The sequence below is a fragment of the Sinocyclocheilus rhinocerous genome, unplaced genomic scaffold, assembly GCF_001515625.1.
Source record: "Sinocyclocheilus rhinocerous isolate Xijiao unplaced genomic scaffold, SAMN03320098_v1.1 scaffold942, whole genome shotgun sequence".
In the NCBI taxonomy this organism is placed as follows: Eukaryota; Metazoa; Chordata; class Actinopteri; order Cypriniformes; family Cyprinidae; genus Sinocyclocheilus; species Sinocyclocheilus rhinocerous.
In genome coordinates, this window is record NW_015627890.1 from 3,093,557 (window position 1) to 3,116,787 (window position 23,231).

At 36.2% G+C, this 23,231-nt stretch overlaps 3 protein-coding genes across 3 annotated transcripts in view; all 3 read right to left on the reverse strand.

Annotated features, from left to right (window-relative positions):
- Positions 1-221: 221 nt before the first annotated feature.
- On the reverse strand, positions 222-3,591 carry LOC107736444 (uncharacterized). Its single transcript, XM_016547855.1, has 6 exons — positions 3,296-3,591; positions 2,339-2,449; positions 2,074-2,130; positions 1,815-1,922; positions 1,575-1,721; positions 222-336 (listed from the first exon to the last, which is right to left on the reverse strand). The coding sequence occupies exons 1-6, from the start codon at positions 3,482-3,484 to the stop codon at positions 283-285; spliced, it is 666 nt and encodes a 221-aa protein (XP_016403341.1). The 5' UTR covers positions 3,485-3,591; the 3' UTR covers positions 222-282.
- Positions 3,592-4,446: 855 nt separating this feature from the next.
- On the reverse strand, positions 4,447-13,151 carry LOC107736454 (B-cadherin). Its single transcript, XM_016547862.1, has 15 exons — positions 13,040-13,151; positions 12,522-12,614; positions 11,865-12,014; positions 11,592-11,753; positions 11,316-11,460; positions 11,042-11,208; positions 9,135-9,263; positions 8,854-9,039; positions 8,049-8,293; positions 7,444-7,586; positions 6,065-6,289; positions 5,754-5,975; positions 5,165-5,298; positions 4,952-5,083; positions 4,447-4,793 (listed from the first exon to the last, which is right to left on the reverse strand). The coding sequence occupies exons 1-15, from the start codon at positions 13,082-13,084 to the stop codon at positions 4,581-4,583; spliced, it is 2,391 nt and encodes a 796-aa protein (XP_016403348.1). The 5' UTR covers positions 13,085-13,151; the 3' UTR covers positions 4,447-4,580.
- A 667-nt stretch (positions 13,152-13,818) lies between these two features.
- LOC107736219 (actin-binding protein anillin-like) overlaps positions 13,819-23,231 on the reverse strand; it is a 15,481-nt gene continuing 6,068 nt past the window's right edge. Inside the window, exons 8-24 of the mRNA XM_016547693.1 lie at positions 21,796-21,925; positions 21,282-21,724; positions 20,826-20,920; positions 20,236-20,365; positions 20,006-20,141; positions 19,736-19,900; positions 19,627-19,636; positions 19,015-19,063; positions 18,817-18,882; positions 18,705-18,737; positions 18,434-18,455; positions 18,243-18,352; positions 17,934-17,987; positions 16,427-16,513; positions 15,862-15,969; positions 15,640-15,776; positions 13,819-15,218 (exon numbers count right to left, since the gene is read on the reverse strand). Coding sequence (XP_016403179.1) covers positions 15,056-15,218; positions 15,640-15,776; positions 15,862-15,969; positions 16,427-16,513; positions 17,934-17,987; positions 18,243-18,352; positions 18,434-18,455; positions 18,705-18,737; positions 18,817-18,882; positions 19,015-19,063; positions 19,627-19,636; positions 19,736-19,900; positions 20,006-20,141; positions 20,236-20,365; positions 20,826-20,920; positions 21,282-21,724; positions 21,796-21,925 — 1,938 coding nt within the window. The 3' untranslated portion in view covers positions 13,819-15,055. The remainder of the gene's footprint in view (positions 15,219-15,639; positions 15,777-15,861; positions 15,970-16,426; positions 16,514-17,933; positions 17,988-18,242; positions 18,353-18,433; positions 18,456-18,704; positions 18,738-18,816; positions 18,883-19,014; positions 19,064-19,626; positions 19,637-19,735; positions 19,901-20,005; positions 20,142-20,235; positions 20,366-20,825; positions 20,921-21,281; positions 21,725-21,795; positions 21,926-23,231) is intronic.

Consider the following 23,231-nt stretch of genomic DNA (forward strand, 5'->3'; position numbering starts at 1 on the left):
ACACAAAATCCTTGTTGGCCATGTGATCCTCACAAATGACATGCATATGTATTGAATGCATATAAATTATACATTGAATATAACTTATAAATTATGTTGATATATTGTTTGGGATTTTCACAAACGGAAATATGTAGTATATATATTCAGGTTTTTGCAATATCACTTATTTGGCATTGTAAACCTGGGTGCAAAAGCTTAAAAATATATTTATTCTCTTGATAAAATAAAATAAGCCATATATTTGTTTGCATAAGTTTCCTGATTTCACACACCGACCGTTCAAAGGCTGAACTGTTCATTTTCCAGCAGTGGATCTGCATGTTCATCTGAGTTCTAAGACAAACAGAGGTCAGATTTAACTATATTATATTAACTACATGAACTATATAATAAACATTACAAGGTTTCTGCATGTTCAATTTTGATCAATTTCTCAGAAAGAGTTTTATGTTGCATCTCAAATGTTTCTTGATTTGAGAATGTTTATACATTTGTACTGGAAAACAAGACAAAAAATATTGAGGAAGATATTCATTTTTAGTAATGCATTCAACATTTAATGCCATGGCTTTATGAATTTAAGACTTTCTGCTCCAATTTAAAGGGGTCATATGACGTTGCTAAAAAAGAACATTATTTTGTGTATTTGGTGTAATGAAATGTGTTTATGCGGTTTAAGGTTAAAAAAAACAATTATTTTCCACATACTGTACATTATTGTTTCTCCTCTATGCCCCGCCTTTCTGAAACGCGTAGATTTTTACAAAGCTCATCGGTCTGAAAAGCAAGGTGTGCTCTGATTGGCCAGCTATCCAATGCGTTGTGATTGGCCGAATACCTCAAGCGTGTGACGGAAATGTTACGCCCCTACCATACTGTGATGCCGTGTCCCGGCTCCGGAGCGATGATTCAAAAACATGAAAACCCATTATAAACGGGAACTGAATTCACCGGAACAGCGGCATTGCAATCTACTCTCCCAGGAAACAGTCCTCGTCCTCCGTAAAATGCGTTGCACACATCTGAATATTTGGGTTGAAGTGTTCTGGAACAGTGTTGTAAATACAACTTAACCACTGATTTCTAGTCATGTCCTCTTTTGGAAGACCAAACAAAATAGTTTCGCTTTCACAACCAAAACACACAGCGTCTTCACGACATGGCGGCGGCAACAATACTACAGCGAGAATCAAAGTTATACCTTCTTTCTTTGAGTGAACATTTGGGCGGTGTTATGCAAATCTTCCCACACAGTGACGTAGACATGTGGGGGCGTGTTAGAACGAGGCATTTTAGGAGGGCGTGGACAAGTCTTAATTTTTATAAAGAATATCTCTTTGGGTTTAAGACTTTAGTCTTTGCAACTTTAGGGATCTTATCTATTCACGAACAGCTTGTAACACTCCAAAGAGAAAGAAAAACTTGAAATCGCATCATATGACCCCTTTAATAAATTTTTAGGCCTTAATTTTTGGAAGGGTGAATTAAGACTTGCTTTTTAAGACCCGCAGAAAACCTGTATTAATACTGTATTCATAATATTTTGAAGCTTGAATGTGTGAATGTTGTACCTGGATTATGGTGATGTAGTCCTGTCTGTAGAGGGTCCTGTAGGACTTCATACCTCTCCAAATCAGAAAGAGCATGTATATGGCTGCTAACATACACTGGAGGATGGACATGAAACCACTGCCCTTTAGCACATGCACACCAATGCGCTGAGAGAGAGAGAGATATGGAGAGAGACCATGAACTCATTTCATTGGTAAATTCTAGTGGATTATTGATTGGCAGTTTCTCTGTACACGCACCTGCGGAGGGGTGGCTTTTTCCATTTGTGAGGATTTGATAAAAAAGGTGACACAAGAACAAACTGCAAACAGTATGCTGAAGATATTCAGGCCCATCAGAGTCATGACCTACAACAGCAGAGATCTCACTTTACTCAAACAAGCACACAAGAAGCCTAGTATCATGAAATGCCAAGAATATACGAATACATTTGTCCTAAACTACAAAATAAACATTTGGTTTGAAAAAAAAAAAAAAAAAGACTTAAAACAAACTTACTTTGATTTTTTTGGGTTTCCTTTGGACGTCAATTGCAAGTGACCCCGTGGCTAGATACTGACATAAACAGATATATAAATATATACAGTGGTGTGAAAAAGTGTTGGCCCCCTTCCTGATTTCTTATTTTTTTGCATGTTTGTCACACTTTAATGTTTCAGATCATCAAACGAATTAGTTGGGCTGTAGCATGTCAGACTGATTATTGCTTTGTTCTGATTTACTGTAAAATTTGGGAACCAGAAATGTTAACTGGAGCACTTACAAACAGGCTACACCATATTGGAGCTGTCATAGATGCAGAACAGCTGAAAGTCAAACAAGAATAAGAGAAAGTGGAGAGAATACAGAAGGCAGCACTGAAAATCTGAACAACCTGAAAGAGAAAGACAGAAAAGAGGGACAAAAGCAAGAATTAGGCTACAGTATATACTGCCCACTATTGGTCAAAAATAGTATGTGAAGCAGTAAGCCATATGCAATAATAAATGCTTCAAATAATAGTATGGCATGTTGTCATCATGTTGCATGTTTAATTCAAAAAGTGGCATTCATTTTGAAAATAAAATGGTTATTTTTTAATCTCTGATCCAGTTTATGTAAACTTTTGGCAGTCTGGGCACATGATGAGTCAAGAAAAAGACGGTAAATATCACTGATGATACTGCTATCATTTGTCAATTTCTGTTATTTTAGTATCACTGATATACTATTATAGTTTTTTGTTGAGATATTAAAAAAAATTTTTATTTTTATTTTTAGTTAAAGTTTTAGTAATTTTGTTGCGTTTTACTCATTTTATTAGTTTTAGTTATTTTAGTACACCATGTTAAACTAAACAAAATGAGAAATGTTGCCCTGGAAACTAGCTGATTTTTTTTTTTTCAATTAACATTTATTTTCTGTCAAGTAATGGAAATGTTTTCGATGGTTTTAGTTTTAGTTAACAATAATAACCCTGGTCAAACTGAAAACTGAAGGTGAAGTTGACCTTAAAGACTTGAACTTTGGTTGTAAACCACTATTTTGGCAAGTGTGTATACAGAAAAATCTGCATACTATTCACAGTACACATACTTTAAACTGCAGAAAAATAAGATGGTAGTATGCAATTCAGAATATATAGTCTAATATTATATTGTATACAACATATGTATTCAATAAATCCGAGTTTTATTGGGATTGGTGGGTGTCTATGACAGTTAAACTAGATTTTTGTTACCCCAGACAGGAGGAGGCGGGTGTTGACCACTGTCCCAAACCAGCGGACCAGTCTGTCTTCCATCAGCTCTCCAGTTGCGGAGTCATCAGCTAGAAGAGTGCGGGGCAAAGGGCGTTCCTTAAAAAACACCTGATGCAGCCCCTCCTGAAACATGTTCTGAGTCATCTGGGACAAAAGAAGTGACATCATGAGTAACCATGACAACAAATGGACTGGCTACATATGGCCAAATCTAATTTGATTTTGAATTTTTGTTGTGTAGTTCATCTGATTGGTTAACAAACATATACCATAGCATTTACAATCACTAACAATTTAATACATGACTATAGTGACTGTTATAGATATACGAGTGACGTAATGTATAACTTACCTCTGGAATCCCAGGCATTAGATAAGAAACACCTTTCTAAATCGGTTTAAAACAAGTCAACAAGCATTCAAATATAAGGATTCACTTCAAGACGAACATCAGTCTTTGTGAAATACAGGGTCAAAGTTCTTTCTCAGGCTCTTGCTCTTAAAGCCCTTCCAATAGGGAGAGTCCTGATGTGTGATTTGTCAGGATCTGATCAAAGGTTGTTTAGAGTCATAGTTTCATACTGGTTGATATGAATCTTATTGTTTAAAGCTTTATAAATTCTAATTTTTAATAATTAAAACAAAAAGATGTTAAAATAGCATAAAAATTATATATATTGCTAAAGCAGTGTTTATTGTTAAATAATTAAATAAACTATGCATTTTATTTTACAATAAAGCAAATACAATTATATAATGAGATAAACTACTGTATTAAGAGGAAGTAAAATCTTCAGTAAACAACTAATGTAAACTCATGCAGAACAAAAAAATAACAGGTGCTTATCTTACATACATTCACTTAATTCAACAGCATCAGTTGCATAATGGAAATATAAAATGTGTGCAAACATATTTCTGATCAAACAAATACATTGTAAACTACAGTAAGGAATGACAAACCAGAAATAAAAAAACAAAAAAAACTGATGTTTTTATCAGCTGTTTGGACTCTCATTCTGACGGCACCCATTCACTGCAGAGGATCCATTGGTGAGCAAGTGATGTAATGTAATGTCTCCAAATCTGTTCCTATGAAGAAACAAACTCCTCTGCATCTTGGATGGCCTGAAGGCGAGTCATTTTTCAGCACATTTTCATTTTTTAGAGAACTATTCCTTTTTAATGACTTACAGCATATTTGGTAACAAATTTCACATCACACTCTTATATACATACTCCTATACAGTGATCAGAGCACATATTACATATTATCTTCTCCTCCAGCATACATGTCAGCCAGTCTCCTGAACTGAGGTCCCCAGTTCTGCAGATGCTGGAAGTCCTGATCTCCATCACTGATGGACGACTGCAGGGAGCTAAGAGATCCAGCTTCAGACCCCTCACCCTCATGTGCAAACACCAGCACCGAGTCATACAGCACCACATAGTGGTCATCATCTTCTGTGCACAGATTCTACAGAAACACAGAGCCCAGTATTTTACACATGAATGTAACTTATGATGGTAATTTTGTTGTGGATGTTTTTCAGGATTTTTTTGTTGATCCAAACACAAGGCTTGCAGAAATCATGGTGACTCTTTTATGCACATATACACTCTTTCTATACACACCTCATAAATGAAGTTTTCAATATCTTCATTCTCGTCTGGGTGTTGTCGATAGAAGACCATTGGTGAGGCCGTCGGGGCAATATAGGTTGAGAAAACCTCTGGTCTGCTGCACAACAGGACCATATCAAAATCCTGTAACACATAAATAAACACTGAGTACAGTAAGACAAAAGTAAAGTTGATTGAACATGACATGTGGAAGAGCTTGTGTACCTGGTCCTGTTCCCCGCCTCCTTCCTCATTGTAACATAAAATATTATCCCTGTCTTCTTCTGTCTGACTGAACTGTTCCCAATGAACTTTTCTCCCACACCTTCTCTTCAGGAGAAGAAGCAACAGTAAAAGCACTATAGAAAAGAAGAAATTATTTTTTGAACATCATCAGTACTGTTATTAGTAGTGACTGCAAAGGCCAGCATCATTATAATAAAATTATATATATATAAATTTATTTAGAAGTGAATACTTTTATTCACCAAGGAAGCAGTAAATTGATCAGAAGTGACAAAGCTTTTGTAACAGTATAAAAGTCTTGACTATTTCAAATAAATGCCACTCTTTTGAACTTTCGATTCATCAAAGAATCCTGATTTAAAAAAAAAAAATCTAATTCAGCTTTGCACATTTTAAAATAGATTAAAACAGTATTACATTAAAATAGTTTTAATGTATTTTTATTAAACAAAACCTTTGGTGAAAATAAAATGTTCTTAAAAATTAAATTAAATAAATACACACACACATAATATTAAATTCACATTTTTCTCGTTTGAAGACTCATAATGATAGGTTGTTTGCTTACCAAGAAAGCATAAGATGGCCGCTAGCACATAGATGGACAGGGTGATGTCAGCAGCAGCAGCATATATACCACTAAAGCAGGTAACGTCATCACCGCTACAGTCACACACCTCCACTATGATAGAACTGTCCTGAAATAACATCTTGGAGTCGTACACACGCAATACCAGGCTGTAATCGCCAAGAGCCAGACGTCTGAGTGGGTTCAACCACACCAAACTGCCTGAGAAACGAGGGGAGAGAAGAAGTGTGAGATATCCAATATATTTACAACTGATCAGCAAAACTTAATATAAGCTGAACCAATCCTACTGCTGGAGTTTCTGATGATGGTCCAGTTGCTTTGATATTCTTTATGTAGCTCTATGATGAAGGGTGGGCCATTTTCTGGCCCGTCTGGATCTGTGATGGTCAGACGGACGGGCTTGGGTTCTTTGAGACACATCGGGACTCTGCGCTCCTCCAGCACTGGTGCGTTGTCATTAATATCCAACAGCTTAATCACTAATGTGCCTGTTCCTGTGGTGGGCTCATCATCTACAGAGATACATAAAATAAATAAAGTAGTCCAGATAACTTGTCTAAAGCCAACATCAGATGTGTTTCAAGTAACACAAGAATGAGTAGATGACAGAAATGTAATTTTTTGGTGAACTATCCTGAACTATCCTTTTAGTGAACTATCAGGCTTGAATACACTACTTGACTTGTGCCCAGATTTTTGCTCTAGATTACAGTCCGGAGGAGTCAATGCTACTTGCCAAAAGTCAGAGGCAGTCTGCAGATTTTAGCCAGGTTTATTAGCTTCAAACTATGATTCCATCCAGTCGGAGGACATCATCAAATATGTTTGATATTTTGAGCCAATTTCAGAAAACATTGTTTTAATTTGTCATGTGTCTCCTAGCAATTAGGTAGCAAGTCTAATCGTGTGTGATCCTCAGTCGTTTAGTTTGTGATGAACACCAGATTTTCTCTGTGACCATTTACAAAGTCAGAAAGTGTATGTACTCCGGTACCTCAGGTGATACAAGATGTAGATGAGTTTGTTTCTTCTTCAGAACAGATTTGGAGAAATTTAGCATTACATCGCTTGCTCACCAATGGATCCTCTGCAGTGAATGGGTGCCGTCAGAATGAGAGTCCAAACAGCTGATAAAAACATCACAATAATCCACACCACTCCAGTCCATCAATTAAGGCCTTGGAAAGCAAAAAGCTGCATGTTTGTAAGAAACAAAACCATCATTAAGGTATTTTAACTTTAAACCATTGCTTCTGGCAAAATATGAGTCCATAATCCAAAATAACGCTTCCTCCGGGTAAAAAACCCTAACCTCCATCCCCTGTTGACCTCTCACATCAAAATGTCAAAAGTTAAAAATGTCTTAATGATGGATTTGTTTCTTATAAAGACGTGGCTTTTCACTTCACAAGACGTTAACTGATGGACTGGAGAGGTGTGGATTATTGTGGTGTTTTTATCAGCTGTTTGGACTCTCATTCTGACGGCACCCATTCACTGCAGAGGATCCACTGGTGAGCAAGTAATGTAATGCTATATTTCTCCAAATCTGTTCCGAAGAAGAAAAACGCATCTATATCTTGGATGGGGGTGAGTAAATTTACAGCTAATTTTGGAGTGAACTATTCCTTTAAATAAAAAGTATTTGGAGGTTTATTTAAATTACCATTGTCATAAGCCAGTACTAAGACCGTGTACTGTTCATTTCTTATGAACGAGGCTTCTCTGTCCAGTGAGCTCCTGACTCTGATGACTCCAGTGTCCTCTGTGATCTCCAGCCAGTTTGCAAAGTCTTGCAGCAACTTATATCTGACATCACAACACACAAATATGTGACAGCAGAAATAAACACATGACAGACACCGTGGTGCTTAACAAATGTGCAATAAAACCCAAAAAGTTGGATTCTGACAGTAGTAACACCGGGGTTTTGTTTGGATGTGTTTGTTCATTTTTTTTATATTGCTACTTAGGTTTAATTTATTTTAGTTTGAGTTCAGTTTTAGTTTGTATGTATTTCTATGTGGTAAGTTTAGTGCTTCAACTTCTTTCAGTTAGTTGTCAAGGCAAGATTTCAAAATTTTTTTGTTCAAGTTTTTCATCTAATATTTAATTTTTATTTTATTTCAGCTTTATTTCAATTAACACAAATGTTTTAATAGTTTTATTTAATGATAAAAACCCTACCTGCTGGGTAATATACAAAAAAGGGGTTTTATGATACGACACAGGGTATAATTGTGTTGTTTTGTGTGTGCATCCATGTAAAACCTTATTTTCTGCTCTCTAGCAGTGTCTGGGTCATTGGCTGTGTATTTGGAGATGGTGCTGCCCACTGCGAGGTCCTCAAGAATCATGATCCGTTTCTCTGCAGGCTCAAAGACAGGTGGCTCGTTTACATCCTGCACTGTGATGGTGATGGTAGCATTGGAGGTCACTAAAGGAACAGCAAAAGGAACCTCGTTCTCAACCACCACCAGCAGAGAGAAACTGTTGGCTTGCTCGAAGTTCAGACCCTAAAAATATATAGACACAAGGATTTTTATTTTCTAAAGAAAATGGGAGTTCTCATGAAAAAAAAAAAACTAACTGTACTAGACAAAAAATCTGGGGTCTTTAAGATTCGTAAATTTTTGAAAGTCGTCTCATGCTCACCAAGACTGCATTTTTATGAGCAGAAATACAGTAAAAACAGTAATAGTGTGAAATATCATTACATATAGTTTACTGTTTACTATTTGAATATTTTCAAATGTAATTTATTCCTGCGATGGCAAAGCTGAAATTTACACGATCTTTCAGAAATCATTCTAATATGCTTATTTGTTCCTAAAGAAATATTACTTATTATTATGAATGTTGAAAACGGTTTTGCTGGTTACTAACAATTAACAATTTTTTTCAGGATTTTCTGATAATTAGAAAGCATTTTTTAGCTTTTTTTTTTTTTTTTAATGGAAATCTTTTGTAACATTTACTGCCACTTTCAATTTAATGCATCCTTGCTGAATAAAAGTATTAAATTCATTACTGACTCATATATTCATATATCAAGCTAAATATAATATAAATTCACTTTTGATGTTGTGATGATTCCCTCCATCCCACTGGGGCCGGTGCTGATGTTGAAGAATCCTTTTTCGTTGCCTTGGATGATGGTGAACTTTGCCACTGAGTTTACAGTTAAAGGCTCATCTCTATCGGTGACATCCAACCTTGCAACAATTCCCCCAGCCTTATTTTCTTGTACTGTACCTGCATACTGCCAAAACACACACAAACAGACCATTTCATAGCTACTCAACACCAGATGTGTCTGGAAAATCTAGCCTAAATCCAAACCAAAAATTAACTTACCTTTCTTTGGCTGAACTTAGGGGCGTGATCATTGCTATCAGTAATATTGATGATGACCACACAGGTGGAAGAAAGACCGTGACCATCCATATCTGCTGCCTCCACAGCCAGCTTATACACAGTTTGAGTCTGTTATCATAGAGATGGCAGCCATGTTCAGATGATGGTTATGAAACAACATCAGCATTCAAAAGTTTGGGGATTTTTTTTTAAATTTAAATTAATAATTTTGCTAAATTTACCAAAATGTACTAAAGGTTGTTCTTTTGAACTTTCTATTCATCAAATAATCCTGAAAAAAATTAAATAAATGCATAACGGTTTCCACAAAAATATTAAGCAGTAAACTTTAACTATTTTATTACTAATGTCCAGGGTGAATGGCCACCTGGGGCACACAGAACGAGAAGCACTGAGCTGTTCAAAATCTTAATTCACCTTTAAATTACATTATACTTGTCTCACAACATGTCACTTCTCCCTAGGCTGGAAGAGTGTGTATAGACATTTATCAATAATTTGTCTTTCTGTGGACTTATTAAAGTCTATGCTTCAGGGTATCTCCAGGATTTTTAAGTTCAAATTTAAGACCTTTTTTAAATTCCTGCACAAATAAAATTAATACCATATGAACAGGGTAGGGCAATGTCTGTGATAACATTAAACTGTAAAATGACCGTAAAAAGCATGATTTACAGTTCAGATACAGCTCTTCACAAAAACAAAGTTTTATAAAATGATGAACTTCACATTTCAAACTATTTTTAAGAAAATGTCAAAAAAATATCAATTATTATATTAATTAAAAAAATTATCATCAATCATTATATTAATATTTATGATACATTATCTTCTTGTCGATCCACCAGTTCACATTTGCAACTTTGCATGTTGCTGCTCTGCTCTGCATGTCTGCATTATATATGGGTCGATTTTCGCATTGGTTGGGCTTACGGCAGACGGGCTTATTGAAATGCACATTCATTCTCTGCCAGCAGATTTCCTCAGTAACACAAAGGAGCACAGCACCTGACTTTGAAATGTGCACTGCCCATAATTATTCAATGAAATCATAGCCTTTAGAAGTTTAATCGTCGCATTAAGCATTATCGCAATTCTTGCCTTTCTGTCCCCAAATTTAAGAGCTTCTGAAATCATAATTAAGACTTATACCATTTCAGACTTTTTATGGCCTTAAATTTGATGCAACTAAATTTGTGACTTTTTAAGGACCCGCAGAAACCCTGTTAATATAGATTGCCATTACTCTTTCCTATTCTGTTTTAACAGCAATCTACACTTTTTTTCCCCTTCATTCTTGAAGTGAACCTTTTGCCTGTCAGGTGATAAGGTTCAGTGACTAGATTTTGGATTGCTGCCTTGAACGTGAGAACATGACGGCGCAGCGCTTCTCATTCGGTGTGCATCACAGCCTATTTGAAGCAAGAGGTTTACCATCAGGTTTAGGTTTCCTGAATAACAGTTGAGTAACTGTGTAAGTTAACGTTAGACCTTTTGCTCCATTAATCAGATAAGAGAGATTCTTATAACAGTATAAGAATGTTTAGCTAATGTGGGGGGTAATGTGTAATAAAAGGGACCACACAAAACTCAGCATTGAACAAAAAACTCCGACATTTTGAGCAGTGAGTGAATTCTGACTTAAGTTTTAAAACCTCTGGCCATTGTGTTCAAGAAATCAACACATGTCTGTGATTGGCTACATTGCTCAACGCTACAATGTTGTAAATAGAAACCTGAGTGCAAACACACATTTCACTTCCATTCTTTGGGGGTAAATAAAAAAAGTATATACTGTATTAATGAAACATCATTACATATGTACTAGACATGTGAAATATAAATATATATTTTTGTCTCCATGTAAACAAACTCAGTTTTAGTACCTCTCTGTCCAAAACACCCCTAGTGGCCAGGCTGATGACTCCACTGGCTGGGTCAATGCGAAACACCCCACCGATGGGTTCCTGTCTCACCAGTTTGTAACGCACAACGCCATTTGCAGTTTCGGGGTCATCAATGTCTTTTGCCGTCACTTGTATGACAGGCACATCTATAGGAGCATAAAACATAGTATTTTATGTTGTCATCTTATAAGAAACAAATGTATAGTTACTGAAAGACATGTCTGAGAAGGATTGAAGAATCTCCACATCCTACATTGTTTTGCCCTTTCTAGGACTTCTCCCATAAAAGGATTCTGGGTACACAAGGGTTTGTTGTCATTTTGGTCAATAACTTTGATGGTGAGTTTGACAGGGGTTTCAGTGTAGCTTTGATCCTCTGCTGAAGCATGAATTGTGATCTGCACTCCGACACACATAATATATAGCATTTATCAACACAAAATACTTTGGTAAAGTTACATGCAAACTCAAACCTTTTTTACATGTTATGTTTAAAATCCAGGTTCTTCGAGCACCGCAGGTCACTCACAGTGTATTCTTCAGTTTCCTCTCGGTCCAGGCCTTTGGTGACCCACAACATGCCTGAATATTTGTCCACTCTGAAAAGACCCTTGGGCGGCTGATCTGCTCCAGGGCCTGTGATTTTATAGATCAGTGCAGCATTTATAGAAGCAGCAGCAGTGGACTTCATCTGTGGAGCGAAACATAAAAGGAAAGATTAGAACTTTGCTTCTGTGAAATTAAAACAAAGAACAAACAGGACAATGACATACAAATTAAAAATATTAGGAGAGAGATACACCTTCACCACTTCCTTTGGGAACGGGCCTTTATCATTTTCAGAAATGCTGACAGGGGGAATCAACCAAGCCCTCTTTCTTCTGATCATGCTGTTAGATGTCTTGGGAATAACTGTCGTCGAGACATAATGGGACCCTGGAATTGTGCTGTTCTGAATGACAAATGTAAATCAAATAAACAAATATGTAAATGCTTTAAAGCTTTTGAGTTACAATATAGTGGTTACAAAAGTTTTTTTGTATTTTTATTTTTTCAAGAAAATATTATTTCAGTCATTCTACTTCGAAATTTTATGTTTAATTCAATATTACTTTCTGTTTCTTTGTAATTCTTTGTGAAATTTTCTAGCAATTTCTAAGTGAAAAGTGTTTCTGTAACAATTTTTATTAGTGTAGTTAATGTGATACACCTACTACTACACCTATGTTCCGAGAAACTGACTTGAATCAACAACAAAAAAAAAATAAAAGAAAATGAGCATTTGGTTAAATGTAAATGCAAAAATGTCTCAGATAAATTTTGAATATGTTTGCAGCTGCCACTTGTTTTTGCAATGAATTTCATGTCAGTGTCCAAATACTTGAGGCCACTATACATTTTTAGAAATAAGCAGGGAATTCAAAAAACATTTGTAGATATATTGGTGTAATTCATGTACCTGCCAAAGCGTGCTGCTGTTTCTCTTGTCAAGCATGAACTGTCCCAGTTGAATGGCTGCTAAATACTCTGGTATGATTTCTGAGAAGACCATCTGTTAAAACAGATAAAGTATGCATTATTTTATGTGATAAAAAAACAAAACTTTAAGCAATTAAAAAACTGATACAATTTCATATAATTTCCGATTTCTTTAGGTGAACTAGGAACACAAAAATATTAATTCTGATGCATTCATTTTCTTTATCCAATGTGTAATAAAATCTACAAACATGGTTACTATTAACAAATTATACATTCATTAATTTAAATGGATAATTCAATACTGAAAATAATCACGTACACATATGTACTTAATTAAAAATATCACAATCATTATTTAATTTTATTGCAATTATGTAAGGTCTATTGTATGGACTTTTAAAACATTTGCAGACCAAAACACTAACAGATGACAGTGTGATCTTCACATCAACATGTATAAAACAAAAAGATGAAAAAATTACTTAAAACACTTACCAGACACAAAACACAGATGAAACTTCCATGAGTGAATCTCTTCATGTTCACAGCAATAATAAACAAAATAAAGAAAAAGAACTATATATTTTCTGTGTGTATTGTCCGCTATCTTGTCTGTTCCCAGCTTAAGCTGTACTCTAAAGTCTGATCTCAGTATGTGTGTGTGGGTGGGGGGGCATTTGCATGTTTATGGAAGGTGCTAAAGGCAATACAATGAGCTTACCGACAGATATAATGGCATGTTTAAAAGCATTAAGTAAAACATGACTCTCACATGTATGGAAGATTTCAATGGCAGTTTTAACAAACTACGTATGTGGATGTCATTTAACATGTTATAATACATCTTGTTACAAATTATTTTACAAAATAAATTAGTATTTTATAATAAAATGAAGACTGTTTATAGTGCTTTGATGCATCAACCCTTAGGGCAAACAGATAGACAAAAGTGCTGCTGTGTCATCATGGAAAAATTACTTCACAAGAATTGCTTTTTGATGGAGATGCACCATAAACTGTAAATGCTGACAGCAGCACATCTGGTGAGCTTGCCAGGAACACTGTTAAACTGTTCCATAATTAAAGAGACTTTTTGTCTATATTTACCCACCCTCATATTGTGCCAAACAAGTTTCTTTCTTCTGTTGAACACTGAAGATATTTTGAAGAATGCTTGGTTACCAACAATCTTCAAACTATCTCCTTTTGTTGTGTTCAACACAAGAAGAAACTCATACCGCTGCAGAGTTTAAAAGAAAAACAAACGTTTCCGGTTTTAACAGCCATATTTATTTTATAGTACCTTTACCAGGATATTTCATATAGTTTTATATAGTTAAACACAGCAATAGCATGAGACCCTTGGCAAAAACACATACTTGGGACAAACATGGCACAGAAACACTTCCCATCAGTTTCACAGTCTCTAGAGCGGCAACTCTTTTACAAGACAAACAGATATAACTTACTGAAGCTTCAAATAAATCTCAAAGAAGTCATAAGGTTGTACATTACTCTCTCTCTCTCCCTGCATGAATTATCATACAGCATTTTCAGACTGACAGCTCTGTAGTGCTATTCTTATACTTGCACATTCAAAATTTTAACCCAAGAACAACAAACGACCATCAGATTAGAGCATAAACTCAGTTGTTTAGTTTATGTTGGCCAGACTTGTCTTCTTACCTCACTAGATATAATGCATGGCCAGGTACTCCCCAAATCATTTTTGAAGTAAACAATCGTCAGTATTTTTCTAAAACCATAAGTAGCTACATTATGAAACTGTCCTCCCAGAAAAATCATAAGCTATACGATTCAGGATGTACTTCATACATTGTACATTCAAATAAAAACGATTCTCCCTTCTAGATGAAGACTGCAGTTTGACAGTCACAAATTGTTCCCAGAGTAAATGAAAAACTATAAACATAAAAAGCTTTAGTCGAAGGCCGAAAAAGCAGTGCTTCCCTACTAATGCAGTAAAGTTCATATCATGTAATTAAGGACACCCTCATACATAAGCATAACCCGAAACAGATTATTGCATTAAAAGGTAAAGCATTTCAGTTGATCATTCAATCATGAGCAACTGTCAGAATAAGGCAGGGGATAAATAAACAGTCAAATAGGCACTTAGGAGACTTACTTACCTCATGCATTCAAACCAGACTGCTCTGACTACATGGCTTACCTGAAAATTAATGGCAATGGCAAATCCATCTATCCTTACAGTGTGGTAAACCATTCTAAAAAAAATAGCACAATCTATAGGATGCAATGATAGATCAAAAATCTTAACAAATATGCCACTATTATGCAAGCATCCAATAAAGTAGTAGAATGTACATATGTAGATTGTGATGCACTATTATATAAAACAGTCCTGTTTGGCTGCCCCCCGGGTTTATTCTCAGAAGCTCTTCATGTACTTTTTTTAGTGCCACATATGATCTTCTCTGAGATCTCCTTTCTTAGTGTTACATGGTGAGGGTTCACATTTGTGTTGTGTTACAGGATGCTCTCACGAGAGTTTCCGGAGTTAGAGGACGTGCTGGCCCTGTTATCGTTGGAGACAGTCTTCCTGTTCCAGGTTAGAGAATCAATTAAGGTCTGATTCAGTTTCTCCATCCAGTCAGACCTCTCTTCTCGTGTGTCTGCTGAAAACCAGCACCTGCACAACAAAAGATCATTTACATACAAATTAAAACCAATACTCTATTGTAAACTGATACTAAATGTTAGTCATATAACGAAAAAGAATTAGCAGATATTTTCTTCCATAATGTGACGTACATTTGAGTGAAACGGATTACTTAGAAAAAAATGCATGGATGAATTGTTCAAAATAAGATCTATAACATGCATTTAGAAAACGGTCTGAATTTTCATTTCATGTCAGGTTTAAAGGAATATTTCAGATAAGCCCCTTTTTTAGATGGAGGATCTTCTGGTTTTACGTGTTTGTCTTTTTCGTCTCCCTTGTGATCCATGAAAAATTACACAGCATATAGGTGTGGAACAACATTAGGGCGATGACAGAAGTTTCATTTTTGGCTGAACTATTTCTTTTAGTAAATTCATGAATGCATTACTTCTTCAAGGTTTGGCTGTGTTCTTGCTGGAGGGTGTTTGTCTCTACTAATTCAAAGGTGTGTGGCCGTGCACAGCACTCTCGCTCCACAGGCCTGACACTGCAGAAGCCAAAGAGAGAGAGACTGCCATCTGCTGGCTGGAAGAGAAGGAGATGGATAAAAAAAAACATTAATGAGGAGAAGGATACACATTTTTTACACACATAATTGCACAAATCCCACCTTATTGCCCATCTCATTCGGGTAGTTCCAGTAGAGAAGGTGTCCTCCTTCCAGAAGGAAGTAGAACCTCTGCCAAGCTCCAAAGCCACTCACATCCTCAAACATGGTCTACAAGAGGAGAAAGAAAATTACAGCACAAATTTCCCAAAATCAAAGCACATTTCCTATAAACACACATCACAAAGCACATAAAATTACAAAAGAATACATTAAAAACAAACTGAGATCACAGATGAAATAAATCGTTTAAATCACAAAATGAAGTACTAATGTAACCGGAGAGAACCTGTTGGAGCTCTATTTCAGCACATAAAATATTCTTGTGTCCTAAGCCATTCTCAAACAACTTGCATTCAAATGGATCAGACTGCGACTAGGAAGATAAACTGCTAACATATTTCACATATTTGCTTTGCAAATATGAACTGGCAACTGTATTCTCACATTTTTTGCTTATAAACAAATTAATCAAGGGACTACAGATATGGTAAGTGCCTTTTCCATATGATAAAACAAGCTAAACAAAGCACCAGTCAAGTTCTGGGAAACATATACACCAACTCACCAAAAAGCCCTGATGCTGGACGTTGGAGTGGCCCTCGCTGTGCAGCCGCAGATAGATGTGGCCCTCTAGAGGAGAGAGGAAGGGAACCTACACAATGTAACAAACGGGTTAGTCATGACACAAGGAAAAAAATAACAACAGATGTGCATGTCAAAATGCAGAAATATTTAGGCCTGTCACGATAACAACTTTTTGTTGTGTGATATATTGCCCCAGAAATAATTGTGATAAGCCATATTATTGTCATTTTAAAGACCATTTTATGCCACTGAATATATAATCATAATGTAACAGTATAATAATGCAAGAAGGCCAACACACTTCCAAATGACAACAAACTTTTAATTTTTAAGAATATTTAGATCATGGAAATTAAGTATCAAAATATTAGATACCTTACAGAGCCTGAATAAATAGTAAATAAACAATTTCTAACAAAAGTGCAAAGTAACAAGTAGAAAAAAAGAAAAATGCACAAAGAACTTGTATGGAGATTTTTCCATCTACAGATTTTTCCCGGACCTTCGTTTCTCTGTAAATTAAGGGTGCACTGTATTGCTGAAAAACATAATCACTACTCAGCAGTCAGATGTCCGTATGCACAAAGGCACAGATCCCTAAACAATGCCATATCTGCAGATGAAACTTTTTTGTAGAAGCATTTTTTAAATTTGAACTAGCACCTCATGACTACACCGCGCTATGTACGAGAAGCTGCAAAAGACACAGGTGCAAGTGGAATTTACAAAACATGGTGACATTAATTTTTAAGTAAATATAATGGGCGATATATTGCGTCACCAAAAATTATTGAGGTCATGTACATATATTGCGCGATAAGTTGATATATTGATTATTGCGACAGGCCTAGAAATATTATTCAAATTTTTTAGTAATGACTTACATCATCAAATTATATTACAGCTTTAAGACAAAAAGAATAGGCTTTAAAACCGCAATTTCTGAATGGTTCGAATTTACTTCTCAATTAATTGTTAAAAACTATAACATTCAAAGAACATTAATTTGAACTAAACCTTTGATGAAAAGAAAGTTCAAACAAACAGCATTTATTTGACAATCTTTTGCAATATTATAAATGTCTTTACAATCACTTTTGATCAATTAAATGCACCTTTACTAAATAAAGGTGAAGGCTTTACTGAAATTATAAATTAATAAAATACATTTAATTATTAATGAAAAATATAAAAAATGTATATTACATTTTTAAGGTCTGAAAGACAACTGTAAAATTCCATAATATCTCCGTAAAAAAATACAGGACATTAAGTGATTAAAAGAAGGTAATTGTGGGGATATTGGTTTGATTTGTCCCAAAACAAGTGATGAATGCACAGGCCAGAGCATTCATTAATAGCAAATAGATCAACAAAATGCCCAGTATTGTACCTTGTCACACACACACACATACACACACACACACAGAGAAAATGTGCAAAGCCCACTAAATCATAAGTAAAGAATAAGATGGAAAGAGTGACACCTTTTCCTGAAACTCATCCCCAAGGAGTCGCCTGATTTTGCCTTCAAATTTCATCTGAGTGGAGAGAAACAGGAGAGATGGACAGAGACCCAGTTACATTTCCACAACTCCCACCACAGTGCAAACACAACACAGAACAACCACAGATCTCCTGGTTAACCGCTGTGAAAATTAAGAGTGAAAGTGTGTACACAATTTATTGTCTTTAAAAAGAAGATACAGTAAGTGCTCATAAAGGTGAGGACAACAACACACAAACAATTCATCTCCTTTTTCTCTCTAATGTGAACAGTTTTACTGTATCAATACCTTGTCCAGAGGAAACTTGCTCTGTCCCAATGAATTCAAGGTAATCTTGTGAGAGCCTACTAATGTGAAGTTACTAGAGCGTTGGGCACTCAGACCAGGCAGAGTAGCAGCTATAATGGACGGTAAAGAAATATCAGTATCTGATACTACCAATCAACCAATGATTAAGTGAGTAACTGATAAATACTTACATGTTACACTCTGGTTAGATTTCTAGAAAAACAAAAATAGACATTTGGATGAGCTGAAGCTGTCTATCATTCAACAAATTTAAACACACAATGTGCCTCATTCATGATTTTCTGAATTGTTTGTGAAAGTATTCTTATGTGTCATGTTACAATTCAAAAAGTGTGATTTTATGAAAATTATAACAGAAAATACACATATTTGTATAGCTCATGTTTGATAAATGAAGCCCAATGTTGGTAAGGAAACAGAGAAGACAGAGAAGATACATACTGTGATGCTGTGGAGAATCTTCTTGGGTGTCACCTAGAAACACAAACATTTTGCTACAACTGTGCATTGCTAAAAGTAATAAAACACTCAACATATGTGAAGGTGTACAAACCTTTGACTTTGTTGAGCTGCGGAACTGCTGAATATTCATGCTGCAGGTAGTACTCTGAGTACTGGACTATAAAACAGAGGAATACACAATAACACCTAATTATGACCTAGAAAATATAAGCTAAAGCTTGAGGAAAAAAATTATTTTATCTTTTAAACTATTAAAAACGATATTTGGTTGTACACAAACTCTACCTACCAAACTGTAGACCTCAACATCAATCTCAAAATTGGAGCGAATGTCTTGTCTGTGGAAGCAAAACATTCAAACCAGTGTATATCACTACTGTTTTTATTTAAAAACCTTCTCTTAAAAGCACTGCGCAGTTTTAAATGTGCCATAGAATGCATTGATACAATATTTTAAATTGTTCTCTGATATCTACATAGAAGGTATGTGGCTTAGGTAAGGGCAAAAAATCTCCAGAAACGGTTTTACATGTCCATTTACAACCCTATGATTTTTGTCCCTAGAATGAAATGGTCTGTTTTTACATTATTTGGAAGGGTCATGAATAATAATGTTAAGCTCTGCTCTGATTGGCTGTTTCACAGTGCGGCTCAATGTTGATCTCTGCTTTGACTGGCTGTTTCACAGTGCAGCTCATTTCAGTAGCTCACACAGCAGGAAGGAAACTTTCGAGATTTGCGATTGCACGTGCTGTGTAAACTACAGTGGCAGTACTTACCACACATTTTACAAGATCAGATGCTTGTCAGTGGTGCTCAGGATATGTAAATCATTCGCCATCATCCTCAGTCATCTCTCCTTACTCGGTTTATGTGGTAAGTGAAATCTTATGTCCTGTATGTTGGGCGGCCTTTATAGAGACAGCAGCCATAACAAATTGTGTTAGAACATTGACCTTGTGCAATGAAGAGTCATCATCTGCCATTAATAAATATGTAGTAACGCTTACCTGTGCGAGCAGAGCACACAAACTCCACTTTGAGGGGCAGCTGGATGCTGCTGATGCTGACTGTGCCTCTGCAGGGCTGCAGAGGTGCATTCTGGGAGTCTGGCTCACCAGACTCACTCTCTCTCAGCCTGCTGACCTCAGCCAGTAAGGCTGCTCGCTTCTCACCTGCATTAAACAGATGTATAAAAGCCAAATCAGAGCATGCAGTCTCTGTGATTTGCAGGAGGTTCAAATAGAGTAATGTACTTTGCTCGCTAATGTTCCACTTACTGGAGACAAGCAGGAGTTTCTCAGCTTCGGCCTCCTGCTGGGAACCTTTCCCATGTTCCTCGTCACTGCAGCAGCTCAGAGCCTGCAGTGTCTGCGTGATGATTGTCTGCAACTTGGCTGCCTCCTCGTTTAAAGCCTTAAATGGAACAAATAAAATCACTTGCATCAGATCTTGCATGCATGAAGTCTCCTAAAATACCCCAGTAAGTCTCTCAGTATAAGTTTCAAACCTTAATTCTCTCCTTGATGTTTATGGGCTTTTTTGAGCAGGTCTTCTCTTGAACCTGCTTCTGAACTCCAGGGGTCAAGCTCTGAGTAGAGGGGGGATGGATCTTCCTCTGTGAGCGGTAGGCGTCAATGCTGTCAATTGTATGAAAAAACAATTGGGTAAAAAGGTAAATATCAGTGGTTGACCAATATATAGACAGCTGAGTGGCTCTTGATCGATATAATACTGATATGCATAAATATATATATTTATTTTCAAATAAGGATGTATTAAATGGTTCAAAAATGACAGTAAAGACATTTATAAAGTTACAAAATTATTATAATTTTTTTTAAAAATGCTGTTAGTTTGAACTTTCTGTTCATCAATTCAAACATCAATTCAACTTAAATTGCAATAATATTTCACAATCACAATATTACTGTTTTTACTGTATTTCTGATTAAATAAACGGCTGATTTGTCAATCACTAGTAAAAAAAAAAAAAAAAAAGCATGCACTACCAGTACTAAATACCAAGTTGGACAAACAGCGATACAGAATGACAGGGCTCTTGACAAATTATTATTGTTATTATTTAAGTGAGCACACCTGTATAAAGGTTGACCGCAGTCAGCAGGACTAGCTGTCATTTCTTCAGGTGAGGGCGGCTGTACTGATGGCTCAGACACAGTGATTTCAATGTTCTGTAAAAACATTTAGAAACAGACATTTATGGTCTTTTAACTAACTAATACATTTATATCCATGTAATCGATTACACTCTTACACTGTAACTGAAAGGTACATGTATCTGTATATGCGAACTTTCCATTTACACAAGGGAAAACTCAGATGACACTGCCTGGCATTTAACTTCATATGAAAAGTGGCATAATTATGCTAAAAGGCATTTTGATAAAAACATATTTGACAAGCACTTGAATTTCTTTGGTGACATAATATTTAACCATATACACTGAACATACTCAAGTCCTAAAGATATTTCTCTCATTCACTGGCTGTCACCACAAGAACAATTTCAATCTCTAAAAATCAGACCAATACCAGTGGTGTGACAACAGCCTCCACAGATTTGCTGAGAGGAGAGAGGATACAGCTGGGTGGCAGGGTTAGAAAGTCCTCATCAACCATGGGGGTGCTCTCCTGCTTTTCTTCCGTCTCTCCTTCACCATCATCAACAGACTGGAGCTCCTTCTCTTTCTCTGTTGCAGAACTGGCATCAGGAGTTTCTTCACTCTCTTCACACATCTCACTCTGGTCAAGAGGATACTCATTTAATGTGACTGTGACTGGTTCCTGTTTGTCTTCCTTTTCAACTGTGTCCGATTCGGTTTTGTCTTCCTTTTCAGTCTCTGATGAATTGCTCTCATCTTTCTCCACCCCCTCTTCCTGATTTCCATCTTCACCTTCAACTTCCTTATCTGCATGCTGCAGGACGTCTTCAAACATCTTGTCAATTAGAGTGGAAGTGCTCAAAGCCCCAGGTTCTGTTACAGAAACAAATGTGGTAAATATGGTAGCTAAGTAAGATCCAAGAGATTTTAGGAAGCACATTTACCTATAGATGTATAAAGTTCTTCATTGGGGAAACGGATGTCCACAGAACATGGCGATGTGGTGTTCAGACTTTCATCAAATACCTTACTGTCAACCTCACAAGAGCTGAATTCAGATCCCTTTAACTCTTCCTGCAGAACACATAAAAGCTGAAATTAGGTTTTGCCCTATATACACAAATAAAACAGTGCGAAAGACAAAAAAACAGTTCTCCCCAAGTGAGTCTGTGCAAACAAATTACTTTGCCCTAGTGACCATAAGCAAATTATGGATAAACCTCAAAACCAAGGGTGAAGAAGCAGGGCTCCAGACTAGAGACCTGCACTCCCGCGGGAGTACCGCGGGACCCAACGCAACAGGGTGCGGCGCGGGACAACTCTTGATGGGCGAGTGCGGGCGGGAAGAGACTCGTGTGTGTGCGGGATGCGGGAGAATAAAATTATTCACGTGACTCCCGCAAAATAGAAATTATCTAAATAAATTGAGTGCTCACGAATCCTCTCATTTTAGACACCATGAAATATTCATTGTGCATATATTTAGTGTTATAACAGAGATGTCAGCTTTTTGTGATAATAACGGAAGCGTGCTGCTCGCATTTTGCCATGCCAAACCATGCACGCAGCAGCCCATGCTTGCTTTCTGTAAAAAATAACGCTTTTGCGGGCGGGAGCGGGACAAAACATGAATGTCGCGGCCGGGAGCGGGACCAGATAAGATATATTTTTGCGGGAGCGGGACAGAATCTTGCGGGAACGGGACTGAAAAATCCATCCCGCGCAGGTCTCTACTCCAGACTAACATTTGAGAGCAGTGGCACCAGCGCCACTAAGTTCTACAGAATGAAATGTACCATTATTCTTCTAGTATATGGAACGGACCAAGTTCAGTGATTATGTGTGATTTAGTAGCAAATTGAAGAAAAGTTTGTTTTTCGAGGCATGTGCGGGAGTATTAAATTATAGATCATTTAATCATAAAATTACCATTGTTTTTCAATAATAATGTTCATTTCTTGTTTATTTTTCTTTTGTTTGTTTCTACAGATTTGACAGTAAAGCACTAAGCTTGAGTTAAGATGCATACAAAATTTACTTTTATTAACAACAGTAACAGGTGCAAAATCTAATTTTTATATAGAAAATTTATATATTCCACTCTTATGAAATGTACCATTATTCTTCTAGTATATGGAACGGACCAAGTTCAGTGATTATGTGTGATTTAGTAGCAAATTGAAGAAAAGTTTGTGTACTTCAAGACACTTTGTGACTTTCTTACTTCATACACAAAAAAGTGTAAAATTCTGACAAAATCTGATTTCTTGATGAGTAGAAATTAAAGTAGTGCTGGGCGGTTTGACCAAGAATTTATATCACGGTATTTTTCAAAATTATACCGATTATACCGGTTAACACATGACGGTATTTTTTTTTT

Excerpts from the sequence above, each read along its gene's own strand:
- LOC107736454 (XM_016547862.1), bottom strand. The coding sequence starts at position 13,084 with ATGAAGAGATTCACTCATGGAAGTTTCATCTGTGTTTTGTGTCTG. Across the intron at positions 11,461-11,591 it reads AGGAAACTGAAGAATACACT|ATCACAATTCATGCTTCAGC; the intron begins GTGAGTGACCTG and ends GTCGGAGTGCAG. Across the intron at positions 11,209-11,315 it reads CCTAGAAAGGGCAAAACAAT|ATGTGCCTGTCATACAAGTG; the intron begins GTAGGATGTGGA and ends ATGCTCCTATAG.
- LOC107736444 (XM_016547855.1), bottom strand. The coding sequence starts at position 3,484 with ATGATGTCACTTCTTTTGTCCCAGATGACTCAGAACATGTTTCAGGAG. Across the intron at positions 2,450-3,295 it reads CCCGCCTCCTCCTGTCTGGG|GTTGTTCAGATTTTCAGTGC; the intron begins GTAACAAAAATC and ends TTTCTCTTTCAG. Across the intron at positions 337-1,574 it reads ACTACATCACCATAATCCAG|AACTCAGATGAACATGCAGA; the intron begins GTACAACATTCA and ends TGTTTGTCTTAG.